This window comes from Podarcis muralis, chromosome 5, assembly GCF_964188315.1.
Source record: "Podarcis muralis chromosome 5, rPodMur119.hap1.1, whole genome shotgun sequence".
Lineage (NCBI taxonomy): Eukaryota > Metazoa > Chordata > Lepidosauria > Squamata > Lacertidae > Podarcis > Podarcis muralis.
The window spans coordinates 55,998,380-56,017,637 of record NC_135659.1 but is presented as its reverse complement, the minus strand read 5'-3'; the positions used below and the strand labels follow the sequence as shown (position 1 = coordinate 56,017,637).

The 19,258-nt window shown below is 41.0% G+C and overlaps 1 protein-coding gene across 1 annotated transcript; it reads left to right on the top strand.

Annotated features, from left to right (window-relative positions):
* The first annotated feature begins 1,790 nt into the window (after positions 1-1,790).
* KCTD20 (potassium channel tetramerization domain containing 20) lies at positions 1,791-18,893 on the top strand. The gene is made up of 8 exons (XM_028734011.2): positions 1,791-1,957; positions 8,199-8,401; positions 9,395-9,665; positions 10,919-11,021; positions 12,012-12,132; positions 12,535-12,732; positions 13,838-13,948; positions 15,017-18,893. Exons 2-8 carry the CDS (start codon positions 8,212-8,214, stop codon positions 15,307-15,309), a joined length of 1,287 nt encoding a protein of 428 aa, XP_028589844.2. The 5' UTR covers positions 1,791-1,957; positions 8,199-8,211; the 3' UTR covers positions 15,310-18,893.
* Positions 18,894-19,258: the final 365 nt, after the last annotated feature.

The following is a 19,258-nucleotide window of genomic DNA, read 5'->3' as shown; positions in this document are numbered from 1 at the left end:
GGTATAATACCGACAAAAACAGAGTGGCTTGCCAAATTATTGGAGTATTACAATATATCCAAAACAATGGAAGAAATTGGAAGGATTTCAAAAGAAAAGATAGATAGGGACTGGAAGGTGTTTAAAAGATACTTGCAAAATCATATCGAAAAATCAGAACTCCTATTAGAATAAACAAGTTCCGTTTCAAATAAAAACTTATTAAATTTTTAAAAAAGAAAAAGAAATAATGAATGCACATATCTGTTTCCCCACATGAATGTGTGGTAGGAAGCCCTTATTGATGGTTTATCCCTTCTGCCTGTACACACATAGGCTCAGTTGTCATTTGCCAGCATCTCCAAAGTACCTATGGGCAGGTGAGTGCCAGCTTCAACCCACGGTGTTAGATTAACTGGAATATAGCATGTCATCCAAACCCTAAACCAACAAGATTAACGTACTATATTAGCTTATGAAACTGACTTCATGAACAATGGTTGGAAACTGCTTGTTCCACCGACAATAGTTGTAATTAACCACTGTTTGTCTAGGTTTAGATGACATTGCAAGTTACGGTTCTTCTAAAATGCAAGTGAAAGCTTTTCATCTCTTCATAGCCAGGAGAGGAAAGACACCAGAAGAGAAGGGGGTGCATTTGAGCCCTAAGACTTACCTAGGCTTATTTATGCAGTGCTAAATTTTGTGTTATGTCTGAACCAGCCCAGTGAAATTGAGGCATGGGAATTTGTCCCATATTATTAGATAATTGGATTGGGATTCTTGTGATCTCCTGCATGGAAAGTATTTCAAGATACGTAATTATTATGGGAAATGACCCTCAAGTTGGTGAACAATAGCATCATTTTTTGCCCACTTTTTCAATGTGTACCGTGGCGTGTATGGTCCAAGCTGCATTTGCAATTGCGTCTAAATCACGAGAGTGATCATTATTCCTAGTTCATTTATGTGAAAATTAAAGGGGTGGATCTGATTGTGTGGGTGGGTTTGCAGCTGTGGCCATTTTCAGGCATGTCTAGAAGTTTCTCTCCAAATAACAGAATGTGAAAGGGCTCGTGACATATAATGGTCTATATACATCTTTACATGTGTGTGTTGATTATTCCTGTGATTCTTCCCTTTTGGGAATGTGAGTTGTTGATTCCGTTTGGATGCAATACCTCAAGGACCGCCTCTCTCCATATGAAGCTACCTGGACCATGAGACCACCCTCTGAGGCTCTTCTTCATGTGCCATGTGGCAACATGAGAATGGGCCTTTTCTGCAGTGGCTCCCTGTTTGTGGAATGCTCTCCCCAGGGAAGCTCTCTGGGCACCTTTAGGCGCCAGGCAAAAACATTCCTCTTTAATCAGGCCTTTGGCTGATTGACATCCAATGCCCTTTTAAATGTGTTGTGGGTTATTGGTTTCTTTCTGTTTTTATTTCTATTGTGCATTTTGTATTTTCTATATTGTAATTTTATGCTGTGAACTGCCGTGAGATCTACAGGTAGAGAGGGTGGCATATGAATTTATTTATTTATTTATTTAATAATAATATTGTTCTCTTGGTAAATTAAGATATTTAAACCTTAACAATGTTGAGTCAAGAAGGGGTTAATACAGCAACGAATAGGTTCTCGGGTAGAGAGCAAAACTGACTTGCTCAGATTAATGTTTTTAAGACGTTCCGGGAATGTCCATATTATTTATTTCCTTGTATCTGAGCAAACTCCAGGCTCTGGCTATAGGCATGCCATCTCTTGTTTTCTGTATGTGCTGGGCAGGGACTCTTAATTTGAAGTATGTACATGACTCACCATCTGGGCTTAGATAGGGGGTGGAGAATTCGATTGCAAGAGCACAAACAATTTTAACTGTCAGCTATTCTTCTTGGTTTTGTCCACGTTCTTTATTAAATGTAGATTTCAAGATTTTGACCTGATTTCGATCAGCTGGGACCCTTTTCTGACATCTAGGTAAGTAGACGATATTTAATTTGCTCTCAAAATGTATCCGTCCCTATGGGAACCTGATTCCGGTAATAGAATTTGATATTGTTTAGATCAGTGTTTCAATTGTTCAGAGCTTTTGTGATTATAGCCAAAACTTAGAACATTTTTTTAAAAAATGGAAAGCAAAAACACGCAAATGTGTGAGGTTTCTGGTGTCTTAAATGCAGATTATATAATTAAGATGTGTGAAAATAAGAATTGTGATGAAGTCAAAAAACTGGCATTTTTAAGAACTGGAAGAGTTCAGTGTGTGTAGTTATAAAAGGTAAAGGCAAAATTGTTTGCTTTGGCATATACAAAACATCCTGTTTTATTTTGTGCTGGAACGAAGTCCCTGCTCCATGTTTAGTGCAGGCCTCTGGATAGCTGCCAGAGAGCAGCGTAAAGCCCGGCAGCAAGCATTGTGTACAGTTTCTCACAATCCTTTGTTAAAATGTTATCGAAATCGGTTAATAGGTCTTCTACAATCCATAAACAGCTTACAGTGTGGTGGTTTGTTTTTTTGCAGTCCCCGTAGGTTCATGGGACATTGTTCTGTCCCATGGAGAAAAAAAATAGGATAGCTGTTCCACTTGTTTTGTGTGCTGCACCTTTAATTATTTATTTCTATTTTTTAATATATAATATTTTTTTATTAGTTTTCAATTACATTCCAGTAATAGCTTCATTATAACAATATGAATTTATAATACAGTTACTAATGCCAATTGTTCAAATACTGAATTATATAATTTAGGTGGCACCCCACGTGCTAGAATGGTTGGATGATTTTCTTTATTTCTGTGTTCTAAAATCTTACTAATTTCAATTACATTTCTATTTTATTTCTGTTAATTTCAATTACATTTCTATTTTAATTCTATTTTATTTTTAAACGTGTTTTTGAGGAATCCCAGGGATTCTTGCCATTGCATCATGTTGGTTCCAATATACCATAAAAGGACACCATAAGGACACCTGTCTCTCCACCACACCTGTTTGCAGTTCCCAACAGTTTTCATAACCACTCCTTCCTTGAAGGAAAAGAAGCTATTTTCCCCAACATTGAGCAAATTTATTACATGTAACAATGGATGCCATAATTGACATGATGCCGCTCCTAGGAAAGCTCTCTCCCACTGTTAATTTATTTTAAAATATTTACTTCCTTATTTATTTATTTTTGTTATTTATTGAATTTATATACCGCCCTACACCCAGAGGTTTCAGAACAAAATCAAAATATGAAACCACAAAATATATAATCAAAACAAAAACAACCCAATAACACCCCCCATTTTTTAAAAAAAGGACGTAGGGTGTCAATGAAATCCACCAAAGACCTGCTTAAAAAGGAACGTTTTTGCCCAGTGCCTAAAGGTGCCAGGAGAACGTCCCTTTTCTGCTTTTCTGTCGCTTGAACATAATGCTAATAAAATGCATGTGCATAGACACACGCAACCAAATAAAAAATAAAACACAAACTGATCACTTAAATGCCACACTGTCCTAAAACGTCATAAAAATAAATAAAATACTTTAAAATAAAAAATCGCTAGTACAGTTGTAACAATTTGCAATATCAGGGCATCATCAGTATACCGTTTCCCCAAATGACTTCTGAAACAGTAGGATTTTCATGACATTATGGGGTGCTTTTTTCAGGTGGGATTCAATCACATAACAACAAAATCAGGCTGGAATATTTGGCTTGTTACTGTGCAGCAAACCGCTTCCCCAAAATCGAGACTTTTTTGCGATAAGGAAAGTCGTAGGGAAATGCAGTGGCAAAGTGTGTGATAATGATTGCTTTTTGCAGTGGTCCTATAACTTCCCCAGAAACAAACGGAACAAACACCCAATAAATAGCTGGTGCAGTCTAATCTCGCCACAAAATTTGTGCAAATTAAGCACAATAAACATTTCATCTGGAAGCAGCCAGAAAGCCAAACAGTTTCCTCAGAGAGGAATTCTGGAGCCTGGGAGCAATTGCTTGCAGTCACCAGTTTTATCTCACATGGCAAGATGAAGATGTGAACTTCATTTTCTTTCTAGTGTAATCTAGAATGTCTTTTTAACAACAGAACATCTTCCTATTTTACCCCTGCCCCACATTAGCTATACTTATGGGAATTTAGGTTTTATTGTGGAAAGTGATTGAAGTGTTGAACCAGGTCACAGGAAACCGAGGTTCAAATCTCCAATTCCGCCATGAAGTCCTGGGTGACCTTGGGCCTAGCTTTTGGTGTAAACGACCTTCTCAGGATCGTTGCAAGGAAAAACATGGGGAAACAGGGCATGAGTCACATTGAAAACATGACCATGTATTTTCTGTCCTGAACTCCATGGAGAAAAGAGGGTGTATGCATCAAATAAACAAATGGAGTCATTTCAGTCAGTTGTGTATAGTTCTTCTCTTGGCTTCTGCTGGTTCTAGGGTGGATTTGCCTGGTTTTGTTAGGATTTTAGCTGCTGGAGTGGGTAGTATAACCACATAGTTTCATCTAAAATTTGTATTGATTGTTATCTTAATAATAATTTTATTATTTATACCCCGCCCATCTGGCTGGGTTGCTTTGCATTGAGCTGTTTATGAGCTTTGCACTGCACAATAACTGAATTGGTGACATTTTCAGTACTGAAGTTTATTTCTAGGTTTATTATGGCATTTTTAGGGCCGGATACCCTTTCATATTATCTTTTGAAATAATTGCATTTGAAATAATTGCCGGAGGTGGTGGGATAGGGAGCTGCAGTGAGTGAAAGAGGGTGGGACTGTTCACACAATCTCTGGAATCGGATCCAAGCCCACGTAGACTACAACACATACTAAATCAATCGAGCATATGCAGATATAAAAGAAGAGCCTGCTATCTATACAAAGTTTCTCTCACGACACCATAGCCTTTTGGTTGGAACAGTGGCTATTCCCCACATGCACAGTTTCAAGCGCATACTTATGGTTTTATTGCATGTATATCCCACCATCTTCTCCAAGGAGCTCAAAGTGACGTACAAAGTTCTCCCCTTCCTCATTTTTAGTCCCCACAACAACCCTGTGTGGTAGGTTAGGCTGAGAGGCAGTGACTGGCCCAAGGTCACCCAGTGAACTTCATGGTGAAGTGGGGATTTGAACCCTGTTCTCCCAGGTTCTTGTCCGACACTCAAGCCACTATGCTACACTGGCTCTCTCATGCTTAGCAGCCAGAACTGGATAGAGAATGAAGATGGAGTCGAGAGAAGAGTACAGAAAGAGAAGGGAAGAGAGGAAATGGATGGCAGATAGACTGATCCACACGATATATATAAATCGCATCCAGCACACAGAGGATCCTGGGGACCGCAGTTTGTTAAAGAGGCTGGGGATTATAGCTCTGTGAAGGATAAACTATGTAAATTAAGAAAGGGGACAAAAGTTAAATGTTTTTAATAATAGTAAGCCTGGACATAGAAAAGTGGAGTTAAGGCATGCAAGGTAATCGTGAAAGGGGAAAAGAAATGACAGGAGATGACTAGAAACACTTTGAGATGTAAGTGCAAAAGGAATATTAGATAGCAAGGATCGGCTATCTCGGCTTCGACTAGCAAGGATCAAGAGCAGTGTGCAGGCCTGCTCAAGCTGCAGAAGTCTCCTTCCCAATGCAGCTGTTGCTTCCTGTGTTTTTGAAGGAATGGGGTACAAGGGACTGTGATGCTGTGATGGTAAGGAATTTTGGGTCTAGATCAGAAATTCCTGCACATGCCAGTGCAGAATCCTGGATTGAGGTTCAGATCTCGCCATTCACCCGCACTGTGCATGACCTTGGACATATCATGCTCTCTCAGGCTGTGTACACACTCCTGTTTGCTCTGCATCCAGTGTGCTCCCATTGCTGATTTGGGAAGCAGTGTCAACATGGTGTTAGGCACAACCCATATCTATTCTGTATCTATCCTGTCATTTCTTACGAAATACAGTGGTGCCTCGCAAGACGAAATTAATCCGTTCCGCGAGTCTCTTCGCCTTGCGGTTTTTTCGTCTTGCGAAGCACGGCTATTAGCGGCTTAGCGGCTATTAACGGCTTAGCGGCTATTAACGGCTTAGCGGCTTTAAGAAAAAGGAAACAAACTCGCAAGAACTCGCAAGACGTTTCGTCTTGCGAAGCAAGCCCATAGGGAAATTCGTCTTGCGGAACGACTCAAAAAACGGAAAACCCTTTTGTCTAGCGAGTTTTTCGTCTTGCGAGGCATTCGTCTTGCGGGGCACCACTGTACTGTATTTTGATGTGTTTCCCCCTAAGCCAGCTTCATTCTGAATTGAGAAAAAGAACAACTTAGGTCCATTATAAGCCAGTGATGTGTCTGCAGCCTCTTGTCTAACTGGCCTCACAGGGTTGTGAATAAAAGGGGAGGGCATCTATTGCTGCCCTGTGTTCCCTGGAGGAAAAGTGAGATAAAAAAATGAAATATATACATAATTAGCATTGTTGTTGTCATCGTTTCTAAAGGATCTAATAATTTGTAGTTACTTCATTGACAATTACCATATTTTTTGCTCTATAAGACTCACTTTTTCTCTCCTAAAAAGTAAGGGGAAATGTGTGTGCGTCTTATGGAGCGAATGCAGGCTGCGCAGCTATCCCAGAAGCCAGAACAGCAAGAGAGATTTCTGCTTTCACTGCGCAGCGATCCCTCCTGCTGTTCTGGCTTCTGAGATGCAGAATATATTTTTTCTTGTTTTCCTCCTCCAAAAACTAGGTGCGTCTTGTGGTCTGGTGCACCTTATAGAGAGAAAAATACAGTAATCTTTTTGAATTGAACAACATATGTTTGTGTTATTTTGCCCTATTGAGAAATATGGGAGGAAAGGCTTTGGGGAATACTGCCAATGACAGCTACATTGTTCTCTCTCTCAATTTGGATCAAAGCTGGTTTGAGGGGAAACACAGTGTTTCTCAAGAAACAACCAAGTAGATAAGGGATTGTGACATACGTACTCTTGCTTCCCAGAGCTCGCTGGATGCCAAGTTAATTGGGAGGAGGGGTGCTCACAGCCTCAGTTACTACAAACCTTCCTGTGAAAACAAGAAGTCAAAGGAGGTCTTGTTTAATGCAAACATGCTGTTTTGCATAACTCTGTGTGCTTACAATGAATGACCCATTCTCCACTGATCTATTTCCCTCACTCACAATCCCCATCTCCAAAGGCACAATTTCTTATGCTCAGCTGAGTCCTCCTTACACACACACACACACACACACACACACACACACACACACACCACTGACTACTGAAGGCTTGGTGCTTATTGACCGAAAATAGCTCCTCTTGCTGCTGGTTTCAGCCCGCCCTGGCTGTGATGCTGCAGATGTCAAATAAGGATAAGGGGTGACTGTAGGAGTGAGAGATGCAGGGATAAGGAGGCGGATCTCTAGAAGAAAAACCATTGCAGCCCACACACTTTTTATATGCCACGTAGTGAGTAACTCTGTGTTTAAAGGGGGGGGGGGGACACAGTGGTGTTCAGAGGGTGACCTCAAGTCCCCCTCCGTCTCTTGGTGCAAATTATGTTTCTAGGGCACAGTTTTAAGGTTATGTATACAGAAACTGGATAATATGTCAACAGTGTGATTAAGTCTTGCTAACATTAGACCGCTAGATGCAGAATAGGAAAAGCCATTGGACATTTCATTAGACTTCCAGAGTGGTGTTAAATATTGTTCATGTAATATTGTGGTCCATGTTGGCAGTTAACACAGCAAGCCTTAGGATATCCTGCCCCCCCAGCACCAAGCAATGTGGTAACGGCTGTTTCCTATATTAAAACTGGACAGAGGAACACTGTTGTTGGTTTTTCTGTACACATTATAACTTTAAAGCACATTCGAAGCGCAATATTTCTCTCAGAGGTCTGGGCACTTTAGTTTACCCCCTCATAGAATTCCTAGCTGTCCTTAACAAACCAGCCCTATTCTACAAATATATACTGAAAACTAAGTCCTACTGAATTTAGTGGGCTTACTCCCACATAAGTGTGCTAGGGATTGCAAGCTCAGTAAACTTTATGGCAGGGATGGGGAATCTGGTTCTCTTAAGATGTTATTGAACTGCAACTCCCGTCATTCCTGAATATTGGCCCTGCTGGCTGGGGCTGATGGGACATAGGTGTGGGCCACTCCCCCTAGGCCACATCAGGTAGAGAACTTTCTTCTAGATGTAACCCTCATTACCATTTCTTCCTTACAGGACTTTTCTCCAGATGGGCAGTCACTTTGAATTACGGATGCCTCAAATGAGTATTAATCGTGCCACTGGAATGGAACGATCAAGCAATCAAGAATCTTGTCAGCTGACTGAAAACATGACTTCTACAATCCATGATCTAGGAGAAAGCAGCCAGAAACAGTGTGGGCAGACCATTACCATGTCTCCACTATGCAGAAATCATGGTAAAGTCAGGAGTGTTTGCTGTAGAATGTGCAACGCGCAGCACAGCCCCCTCGATCCTTTTCAGATCAACTACACATGATACTAAATGAATCTTTTGAGCATTGCATCATTATATTGTTGCTGTTGTTGTTTATTTGTTTTAATCAGCAGCTTTGGAGAGGAGACTGAATCAGGATCGGGACCATGACACATGAAAGGGTGAAGCTCTTTCCTCCCATGCCACAGCCCTAATTAAAATCACCCCCACCAAGCTGTTATTTTGTAGAGGAGGAAGCTGCCTCCCTCCTATGCCAAATATCACAGGGAGGAAATGGAATTTTCATAGGGATCACTGCATGGGATGGAGGGAATTTTTATTTTTAAGCTAACCCTAACCCCTTCCCTCACTATGATCAGCCTCCTCCTTCCCACATAGATGGTGTTTGAAATGTTAAAAATAACTGGGCTGTGAATGTCTGTTGCATGTGTAGCCAAAACAGCACCACCCATGCCCAAGGGGGAGGTATCAGCAGGCTTAGAGGGACGCCAAGGTTTGGGGGAACATTAAGGTTTGCAGAAGCTGAGGGGGGACTTTCCCACCCTACACATAAAAAAATAAAACAGTATGTTCAAGTCCTATGAAGACTGCGCTTACTGGCCATGGATGCTGACTAAGGGGGAATGGGACAGAAAACAGGTGGAAGGAAGAATAGATTGAAATATCATCAAGGAGAGCATGGTTGCTAAAATGAATGTGAGTGTGCTAACTTGAACATACCAATACCTGTATGTGTATGATCAGATTGTGCTTACATGGCTGATTTGTGTGTCATAGACTGCTGTTTACAGATGTGTCAGGGTGTTTTAGTAATCTACTAAGTCAGTGGTGCATATTCTCTTAGCATTGTATTGTCACCTATTTGGTTATTAAACTTTTGTTATAGATCGCTCTTTTTTTTGGTAATCTGTCTAATGCATTTAACTCAATTGCGGCTTTCATCTGCTGTGTTTAGATCATGCAGAGTTCAGATACGCTTCCCACCCAGCAAGCCCTCAGTGTTCTAACGCTCTTGAAGACACCAAAGGCATTTTCTTCCAAGTGGGGAGTAAAAGAAACCTCGAATATTACACTACTAGCCAAGAGCAGTTTGGGAGTGGTTGTAGCAGCTTGAACAACAGTACACAAGTCCAAGCGCCAGAGAAAGTGACTCTTGTCGTTGATGGCACTAGATTTGTCGTAAATCCCCAGATTTTCACAGCTCATCCTGATACTATGTTAGGAAGGTAAGTGTCTTCATTACCTTTTTAAACCTTGCAGACTACTTAAATGGAAACAAAGTGTATCGCTACTGCTGCTGATAGGGTGTGCTTTGCAGTCTGAATAGGGTTAGGAGGATGCTTTGTAATTTTGGAAGGCCACCTAGCTTTAGAATTCTGTCCTCATCATTCCCATTGGAATTTGAAGGTGTTCCACTTCATGAGATTATTTGCATTTAACTTGTTAATGCATTCCAGTGAAATCAGATAACTCCCAAGGAAACGGGTTTAGCATGAGGGACCAGAATGAAGGTTCCACTGGAGATGTTCATGGTACATTCACCTTATGAGACATCTCAAAGATTATGTGATGAATGCCACTCACTGGTCTAGATATGAGCAATCTTAAGGCAAGGATAAGGAACCTTTAGCTCTCCAGAGGTTGTTGAACTACAACTTCTGTCTGTCCCAGCCAGCCTGACAAATGCTAAAGGACCATGGGAGTTGTAGTCCAGCAATATCTGAAAGACCACATATTCCCTATCCTTGTCTTATGATCAAACCACAAGAGGCTTTTATACATTTTCATTTTATTTACAAAAAGCAGCCATAAAGAGAGGAATAGCGGTTTAACCCTTTTCTAATTCTCCTCTGCCCCCAGTTACTGGTGCCTGTCCCAACTGTGTTTTATTTTTAATAGAGCAAATAGCAGCTTATGGGGGCAATTTTCAGCAAGACGCTGGTGTGGGACATTAGCTCTCCCACCCCCACCCCCGTAACAACATCCTGATCTAGATTCCTTCCCACTCACCCGCAGCCTCCCCGTGGCTGTTTTTTTTGTGAATGAAGAGACATAGCCAGTCTCAACACATTTTTAGATTATTTTAATTCACGTCCAGTGGTCAGATCCTGATTGTATCCAGGTTTGAAGGCAGCATGTAAACCCTCATTTCCTGGTTTAGGAATTAAGGATATAAATTAAGGATATCCAAAGTTGGATGCATGAAGGCAGGGGCAAAATGGAATTATGTGGGCACACAGTTCATTCTCAGATGATGACATCTGAACTTTTGAGAACTGCATGCCATTTTCTCAGCTGTGTAAAGTGCCATCCATCTCCTTAATAAAGGGCTTAATAATTACTGCATTCTCAAAGAAACACTTGCCATGATTGACATAGTTCTTTATTTAGATAGTTTCAATGTGCTCTGTTTACTTCAACACACCAGCTGGGATTTGGAGACAGCCATCTTAAACCCATGTATGGATTATCATTTCAGAATGTTTGGACCAGGACGAGAATATAACTTCACTCGGCCGAACGAGAAGGGTGAATATGAGATTGCGGATGGAATTAGCTCCACGGTGTTCCGGACTGTGCTGGTGAGGAAGCCCTCAGAGTTGCAGAAGTAGGGTTCTTCCTCCAGTTTGTAAAGTTCCTATCCCTGCCTTCACATTCAAAGGAACTTTGAGCTTCTCATGTATCTTCTGCTTTATTTATAGATCTGTTTCTTTCTCGTTTCCTTCCTATTTCTTACTTCTAAGACAGCGCCTATCACTTATATTGTGTATTGTTGGGAATAACACTTTCTGCTTTGTCCCATATAACTAGTAATGTTTTTTGTTCATGGTGTATGTACGCAGTGCTGGCTCCAGGTTTGGGGATGTCCTTGGACAAGACACCCCCAGTGGTGGCCCCCTCCCTCAGTGAGTCTACCGCCTCATGGCCATTATGGGCAGCTGTTGCTGCTCCTCTGCCACCTCATTGTCATTGCTCCCACCTGCTCGCTTGCCGGGCAGCCAATGAGCAAAGAGGCAGCAGCTCCTGCACCTCCTCCTCTCCACCATTTTTGTTTGCTTGATGATCCCCCCGAAGGCCAGAGTGAGAGGCAGGTGAATAAGCAGGTTGCAATAGTGAAGGGAAGGAGAGAATCCAGGGACTCTCATCAGTGGATGCTCTGATGGAATATGGGGCAACTATGTCAATCCTTGGTGCCAGCTCTGGTGTCATGGTAGAATATGGTGCTAATTCATAATGTTGAGCTTTAAAAAACAAACACAATGATTTAAAAGACACATTAATCTATTTTCAGTGTTAGATCAGAATAATGAGATAGCTCAGTTGGTAGAGAACGAGAATCTTAGGGCTGTGGGTTCAAGTCCCAAGTTGGGCAAAAAGATTCCTGCATTGCAGAGATGACCCTCACGATCCCTTCCAACTCTACGGTTCTATGAGCCGAACTCCCTAGTCAATAACCAGATGGGAGGCTGCCTGGTGCCCTGGGTGCATCCCTCCATACTTTTGGAAGGAAGAACAGGATACAAGTGAAATAAACAAGAGCAATAATAAACACAGCTGCGCTTTCCTTTCAGGATTATTACAAAACTGGAATCATTAACTGTCCCGATGGGATTTCTATTCCGGATCTCAGAGACACGTGCGACTACCTTTGCATCAACTTTGATTTCAACACAATCAAATGTCAAGACTTAAGTAAGTGTGGCCAAACTCGAAGGAGCGGCGGGTAAATGCTGCGCATGCCGGGGCCATTCCGCTCCAGACCCTGCTAGTCAGGGTGGCATTTGAGACGTAGGGAGTTGGGTCTCTGACTTTCTCTTAGGCGGCTTTGAAAGAAGGTATCAATGGCTACTAGCCATGATGGCTATGTTATGCCTCCGCGGTCAGAGGCATTAATGCTTCTGAATACCAGTTGCTGGAAACCGCAGGCGGGGAGAGTGATCTTGTGCTTGCGGGTTTTCCAGAAGAGGCCCCTGGTTGGCCGCTGTGAGAACAGGATCCTGGGCTCAATGGACCATTTGCCTGATGCAGCAGCGCTCCTCTTAATGTCCTTCCAGCTGGAGGCAAAGGGCTCACATGTGACTTATTTCCTGTTAGGTGCATTACTGCATGAGCTGTCCAACGATGGGGCTCACAAGCAGTTTGACTGCTATCTGGAAGAGCTGATCTTGCCTATAATGGTGGGCAATGCCAAGAAGGGAGAACGCGAGTGTCACATTGTGGTGCTAACGGATGAAGACATCGTGGACTGGGATGAAGACTACCCGCCTCCAATGGGAGAAGAATACTCACAAAGTAAGGGATCTGCATTTAATTTTTTAAAAAAATATAAATAATACAATTTATAGAAAGTTATTTTAAAAACCAACTTAGGCCACCACGTGGTATACATGGTGCGTGTCGTCTTAGCAAAGGCTGAAAAAAGAAAGAAAATGCAGTTACAATGGGGGTCATTTATACCAACCAAAAAAATTCCGAACTGTATACTTACTGTCTAACTTTTTAAAAGTGTTATAAGGATAATATAAAATTGTTAAATGAATAAGAAATGGATAGGAATTTCTTTTTTGCCTTGTGCAGAGGCTCATTCCCAAAAATCCTTGCATTCAGTGTCTGGTTATACACATAAAAGTCCAATTGATTACAGTGTTTAAGAACTATGGCTGGATGTAAGATTGTAGGCTGAGTGCCTACCAACCCCATAATCTATACATGTAGTAAATCTGTAATTTTGGTTGATATGTTGTTGCACAGGATCCAAGCATCTTAATTCATCACACCCTCCCTCTTAACAGCAAATTTGCCATGAGGGGAAAGCAGTTCTTTCTGAAGCAAATTTTTGCATTGCTATTATTAATGGTTTGCAGAATATTTATTTATTATTATGTATTAAATTGGATTGAGGTGGGAGAGGCGACTTACCAATTCCCCTTGTGCCTTTCAAACGTCCGCTTGGTGTGGGAGGTGGACCTGTCATCTTCCCTCAATGGGCAGAAGGATATGTTCCATGTGTGGAAGGTGAAGTCAGGATGCAACCCAATATTATTTAAGAAATGTGTATCCTGCCTTTCTAGCAAATGGTGCTCAATATCATAGATGATTATTTGTTTGTTTATTTATTATTCGGCATTATTATTATGTATTATTGCGATTTTTTTTAATTAACAAGATTCTTATACCGTTAAAAATTAAATCAACCTCTAAGTGGTTTTACACAAAATATTAATTAAAAAATGGCAAAAAACAGATTTTAGAACCAGTGAACGTCCCAGAACATGTGAAATTGCTAGTGTCAAAGGTTTTAACCATCCTCCCTCATTTTTTAAAAAAACTGCTAACCTGTCAAACTAGCCACTGCTACCGTAGCCAGATTTTTAAAATATTATTTTCTTTGTTGTAGTTCTGTATAGTTCTAAGCTCTACAGATTCTTCAAGTACATTGAGAATCGGGATGTAGCAAAAACGGTTTTGAAAGAACGTGGCATGAAAAACATCCGAATTGGCATTGAAGGCAAGTAACAGTGTTTTCTGAATAGCAAAAGCTTTTCAAAAGAAGCCAGAAATTTCCTGTAGCAACTCTGCATTTACTGGGTCTACTAACAGATAGCTCAGTCACCCATGTACTAACTTTGCTGCTCTGCAACCCTTCGATTTTGAGTCACCAATTTCACGACTAACCTTTTTTTGCGGAGGGAGCCCTAAACGTTGCCTGTATCTGACGCTGCTGGCAAGAGCCCTGGGATTAGCTGTGTTTCATTTGGAGATGCTATTTGGCAGTCACCCCTGGGCTGAAGGCTGTGTACACACCAGTGTTAATGCACACGTGGGTTGTTCAGATTTTGTTTTTCCATGTGTGCTTTGGGGAAGTTTGTTCACCCACATGAGTGCTTTCAATTGAACTCTGCCTCAGTGTTTTCCATCCATTCTAGGAGGCAGATGTACAATGTTTTGTTGTCCCTTCTTCACAGTTAGTACTTCTTCACCCTTCTTGTGTTCCGGAAACCTGAAGTCCATACTGCACAAATAGCGCACACAGTATTTGTTCATTTGTGTGCACTGCCAATTTTTATTGTATTTCTGAGATACACGTTTTCAGGTATACTGGACTTGCGCAGGGCAGGTTACTTTTTTAAAAAAACTGTGTGTATGTGTTGCACCCAGGGGGGGGGGTGTTGATAGAAGACACCCAGCAAAACATCGCCACACACACAACAAGAACAACACTGACACAATGTGCTTCAGTTCGTCTGCAGTTGGGTAACAGTCAGTTTTATACTGTATTCCTACCCCGCCCCCCTTGATTACTGCATTGTCCACAGACCAGGACAATTGAAATTAAATGTCGGAGAGACAGGGAGCACAGGCTGTCATTTGGATGAGGACAATGCCATGTGGATGGCATGGAAAACATGCACCCATGGGACACCTTGAATCCATTTTAAACAGTGTTGTGTATACAGCCTGTACAGTTTCATCAGCACAGTCCTAGTCTGAACTCTGAGGATTCTCTTCCTTTGGGCTGCTCACAGGGCCTGGGCCTGGGCCTAGATGGTTAACAGTGCCAAAATATTTGTTTCAGGTTACCCCACCTGTAAAGAGAAAGTGAAGAGGAGGCCTGGAGGGCGCTCGGAAGTTATCTATAATTATGTGCAACGCCCATTCATCCAGATGTCGTGGGAAAAGGAAGAGGGAAAGAGTCGCCATGTTGACTTCCAGTGCGTTAGAAGCAAATCTCTAACAAACCTCGTGGCGGTGGGGGAAGATGTGGCGGAAGACCAGGACGTTATGCTGCATCACCCACCCCAGGTGGATGAACTTGACAGACTGAATGCACCATTTTCTCAAATGGATCCTAATGAGCTTCCAGAATAATGTAGCTAAAGTGCAGTGTTTTCTCAAATGGATTTGGTTGATTGACTGGCTCAGGACTGAATATCCAGATCGGCCTGCTGCTAGTTTTCATACAAGTGGATCTCTTAAAAGCTATTGCATTACCATAATTGCTCTATTCTCTAAATACACTCTACATAAGTAGAAAGGACTAGTGTTATTACGTCATTTGCTGAGGCCTCCCAAGTATTCTCCAATGAGAACGTGGACTCTGGGAATTAAGTTTACATCTCACCCTGTCAAAGAACAGAAATAAAATGTTCTCATTGAATTGAAATACGGTGTAAATATACATACAGTTCTGTGTTAATGTTTAGCAGCCATCACTTAGTTACAAATAGGCCAAGCTCTATAGCAATAATGACTTCACCGTCATGGGACAATTACCAGTAAGAATAAAAAAACTATGCTTCCCATCAGTTGGGTGCAGCTACACAACGGATAGCCTATGCAGTCCAGTGTTGTTGCTTTTTAAGTTTCCTTTTCAGTAGCTGTCCCACCAACTCCTTAAATTGCTTCTTAATCTCCAGCACCTGCTGGGAAGAGATTGAAAACTCTGATTTCAGAGGCATACCAAACAAGTTCACTCTGAGTCATCAGTTTTCAAGAAACCAAATACCAGTATGCACTCCAAAATGCTGCATTTTCAACTCAAGGCACAGTTGCTCTGCCATCCCAATACTTTAAAAAAAAAAAAAAAACCTAACAGAACCGGACACAAAGTTATTGCATTAGTGAAACCCATAAAAGTTGTGATTTTAGGCAAGTTTACTATTGAAAAGCGTGGGACTTTTCTTTCAACTAAACTTGCATAGGATTGTGCTGCAAGTCTTCTGGAAAAGGGTTAAAGTTCTTTATATTCAGCCATACAGATGAAGAAGCGTCTCTCTACATCTTGTATGCAACTTGCTCTCTATTATGACTGTCGTAAATTAGTAGGAATATCTTTTAAGGTTACAGTGAGTGCTGAATCCTGGATTCAGCAACAAAGCCAAGTGCAGAGTGCTTGGCAGGCGCAGTACAGATGTACAGTATTGCATAAACATTGCAATGTTTTCTCAGCATAGCCCTGCCAATCTTCTCTATTTTGTGTTACTTCCTTGGTTCCGTTCCAGGATTCTCATCTTGCTGCCACTTGCATGAAATATAATATTGAACCTCTTCAAATGTTCAACAGCACATGGTATTAGTGCTGCAGGGGCTGTACGACTTCACAGTGTGTGTAGCAGAAATGCCTGTCTTGATTCTGGATGATGTTTAGCTTTAATGGCTGCAATAGAAATTATGATTTAGGATTGTTGATGGGAGGGGATGCTGCTCTTCAGTGCTAGGATGTTTGGATCATTACCAACCTTGCAATGTTTTTTTAAAAAGTTTGGTGGGATTTAAGATTTTATAATAAAATATGCCCTAAGATTAAAAGTTCCTAACATGAAGAAAGCTAGCACTTTTCACCAGTATGTTAGCTTTCAGTGTACAGGATGGGTAGGCAAACTAAGGCCTGGGGGCCGGATCCGGCCCAATCGCCTTCTAAATTCGGCAAGGACGGTCTGGGAATCAGTGTGTTTTTACATGTGTAGAATGTGTCCTTTTATTTAAAATGCATCTCTGGGTTATTTGTGGGGCATAGGAATTCGTTCATCCCCCCCAAAAAATATAGTCTGGCCCCCCACAAGGTCTCAGGGACAGTGGTTCAGCCCCCTGCTGAAAAAGTTTGCTGACCCCTGGTGTACCGGGAGATTTTGATGGGTTAAGCTCAGGGAAACATGCTGGTAGTTTGAATGGGAATTGGCTGTTATATGAGTTATGCACTGTAGTTACGGTATACCTGCCCATTACATTAAAGTGCTTCAAAAGCTTAGCCCACCCTCCGCAAGGTAGAGAAAAAACTTTTGACACATTCAAATGAAGAATCTTACTGCAGAAGAAAGCAAATACACACCTGAAGTCCTGAATTTTCAGCAACCTAAGTGTGATTTTAGAACAGGTTGTGTATAATGCTGGTCTGAATTAACATGTAGAGGACTTTGCAACTATCAGCACCTGCAATTATATACTTTTTTTAAAAAAATCAATGGACCAAATATCTCTATCTTAAGAGCCTCAAAAGAACAAATGTGTAGCTGATTGCCATCTACTTGGGATCTGCTTAGAGGAATTAAGTGAATAGATATTGCCAGATAGTGGAGATAGCTTTCCAGAGTCAGAATAAATCGAGTTAATACTTCCAGTGAAGGGAGAATCGCCCAAGGTCACTAATTTATGTAACAAATGGTCTTTTTAATTTTCAATTAAAACTTTTTGGTTTTATTTCCAAGCAAGATTAATGGACTATGCTATTGTTACACTGTTGAAGATGTTAAAACAGACTTGTAGCACAATTTTATACATGCTTACTCAAAAGTAAGCCCCATTATGTTCAATGGGGCTTTCTGGAAAGTGTGCATAGTTTTGCAGCCTTAGAACTGGAAGCTTTTATCATTTCTGATCCAGTTATTTTATTTAAACAGCCATTCAACCTCTCACGAAAGTGCCTACAGCAACGTTTTTCAAAAGCTGCACTACTTGTGCTGTCCACAAGGCAAGATGGTCTTTTTTAGAAATATTTAATTAGAAAAATATAGAGTGATTTATAGACAGGTGTCAACATTGAAAGAAGCTCCAGCATGCAAATTATTGGAGAATACTTCCAGTATTAAATTCAAAAATTTGGGTAAGCTAATTTTGCCATTCTCACATCTGTGTAAGAGCCATTCCCACGAATGCACTGAATGTTGCTAGAAAATTGAACCACTTTTACAGCTGGTTTGATGTGCTTGTCCTTTGCAGAAACTACTTACCTGTGAGGGTGGTGAGAATTTTTGATAAAATCTCTAACCTAGGAATTTTCAGAGTAGCTGCTTGGAAGATTACAATTTCATACAGTAGCCATGCTTGCTGCAGCTACATTGGTGTTTCCAAAAGAAAGTGCTCAAAGTCAGATACACCTTTCTAGACATTCAGGGATGCATGTTGAGCCCACAATGGCTATAACAACATGATCATGTCTGCTGCATGTTCACGGAACATATAGCTGCCCTTCACATTTTACATTTGCTGCAGCAGACACACTAGTATAAGCAAAAACAAAGACAACTGCCACAGAAAATGAGAGGTAACTCTTAGGATTCCAAAAACAAAGAAATTCAAAAGTGAGGCAACCCCAATGAACTTGAAGAATGCCCATTGCAAACGAAGTCAGACCTGACTTGAAAGATTACACTCACTCCAAATTATAACTAAATATTCATAGAGCCAATATAAGCCACTAAAAGCTTTTCACAAATAATAGGTTGCTTTCCCAAAGAAACAATGTATTTATATCTGATGCAAAATAAAAAAATAAAGTATTATATAGCATTGTCCAACTAGGAATATTGGACTAATGGGATGTTTCTATTCTGGGGTGATTTACTTCCTCTTCCGTTATCTGTAATTAAAAAGGCACAAAAACAAGTTTCTCCTTTTTTATTTTGTTCAATATTCAGTGTTTACATTATCATACCTTTAAATAAAAAACTTTTAAATACTTTTCTGGTAGTTGTTTACGTCCTGCGTCTTAGTTTTCAAAGATTTGCCTTTTATCTGCTGTGTTATGTTTCTAATCCTGTGTTGTCCCTTTGGTTGTCGTTTTTCTAGTCAACTTGAATATTGGTCTGGAAAATCATTTTCTTTGCATTACCTTGATGCTAAAGAACAGTGTGCCCCTACCTGTACTCTCCAGAGGGAGCCACACTGGCCCCAGCCCCCACCTGTGTGTACACATGGTATAAAGAATGTATATGGCCACATCCCATGTAACAGGAAACACCTGGTGCCACCACTAACTCTTTAACACACGTGAAGCAACCCTGAAGATATTTCATGTTAGAACAGAAGTTTGCAAAACGCA

Bases quoted from the DNA above. Each gene is read 5' to 3' on its own strand.
- KCTD20 (XM_028734011.2), top strand. From the start codon at position 8,212: ATGGGCAGTCACTTTGAATTACGGATGCCTCAAATGAGTATTAATCGT. The intron at 12,133-12,534 runs GTAAGTGTGGCC...ATTTCCTGTTAG, and splicing joins AATCAAATGTCAAGACTTAA to GTGCATTACTGCATGAGCTG. The intron at 12,733-13,837 runs GTAAGGGATCTG...TCTTTGTTGTAG, and splicing joins GGGAGAAGAATACTCACAAA to TTCTGTATAGTTCTAAGCTC.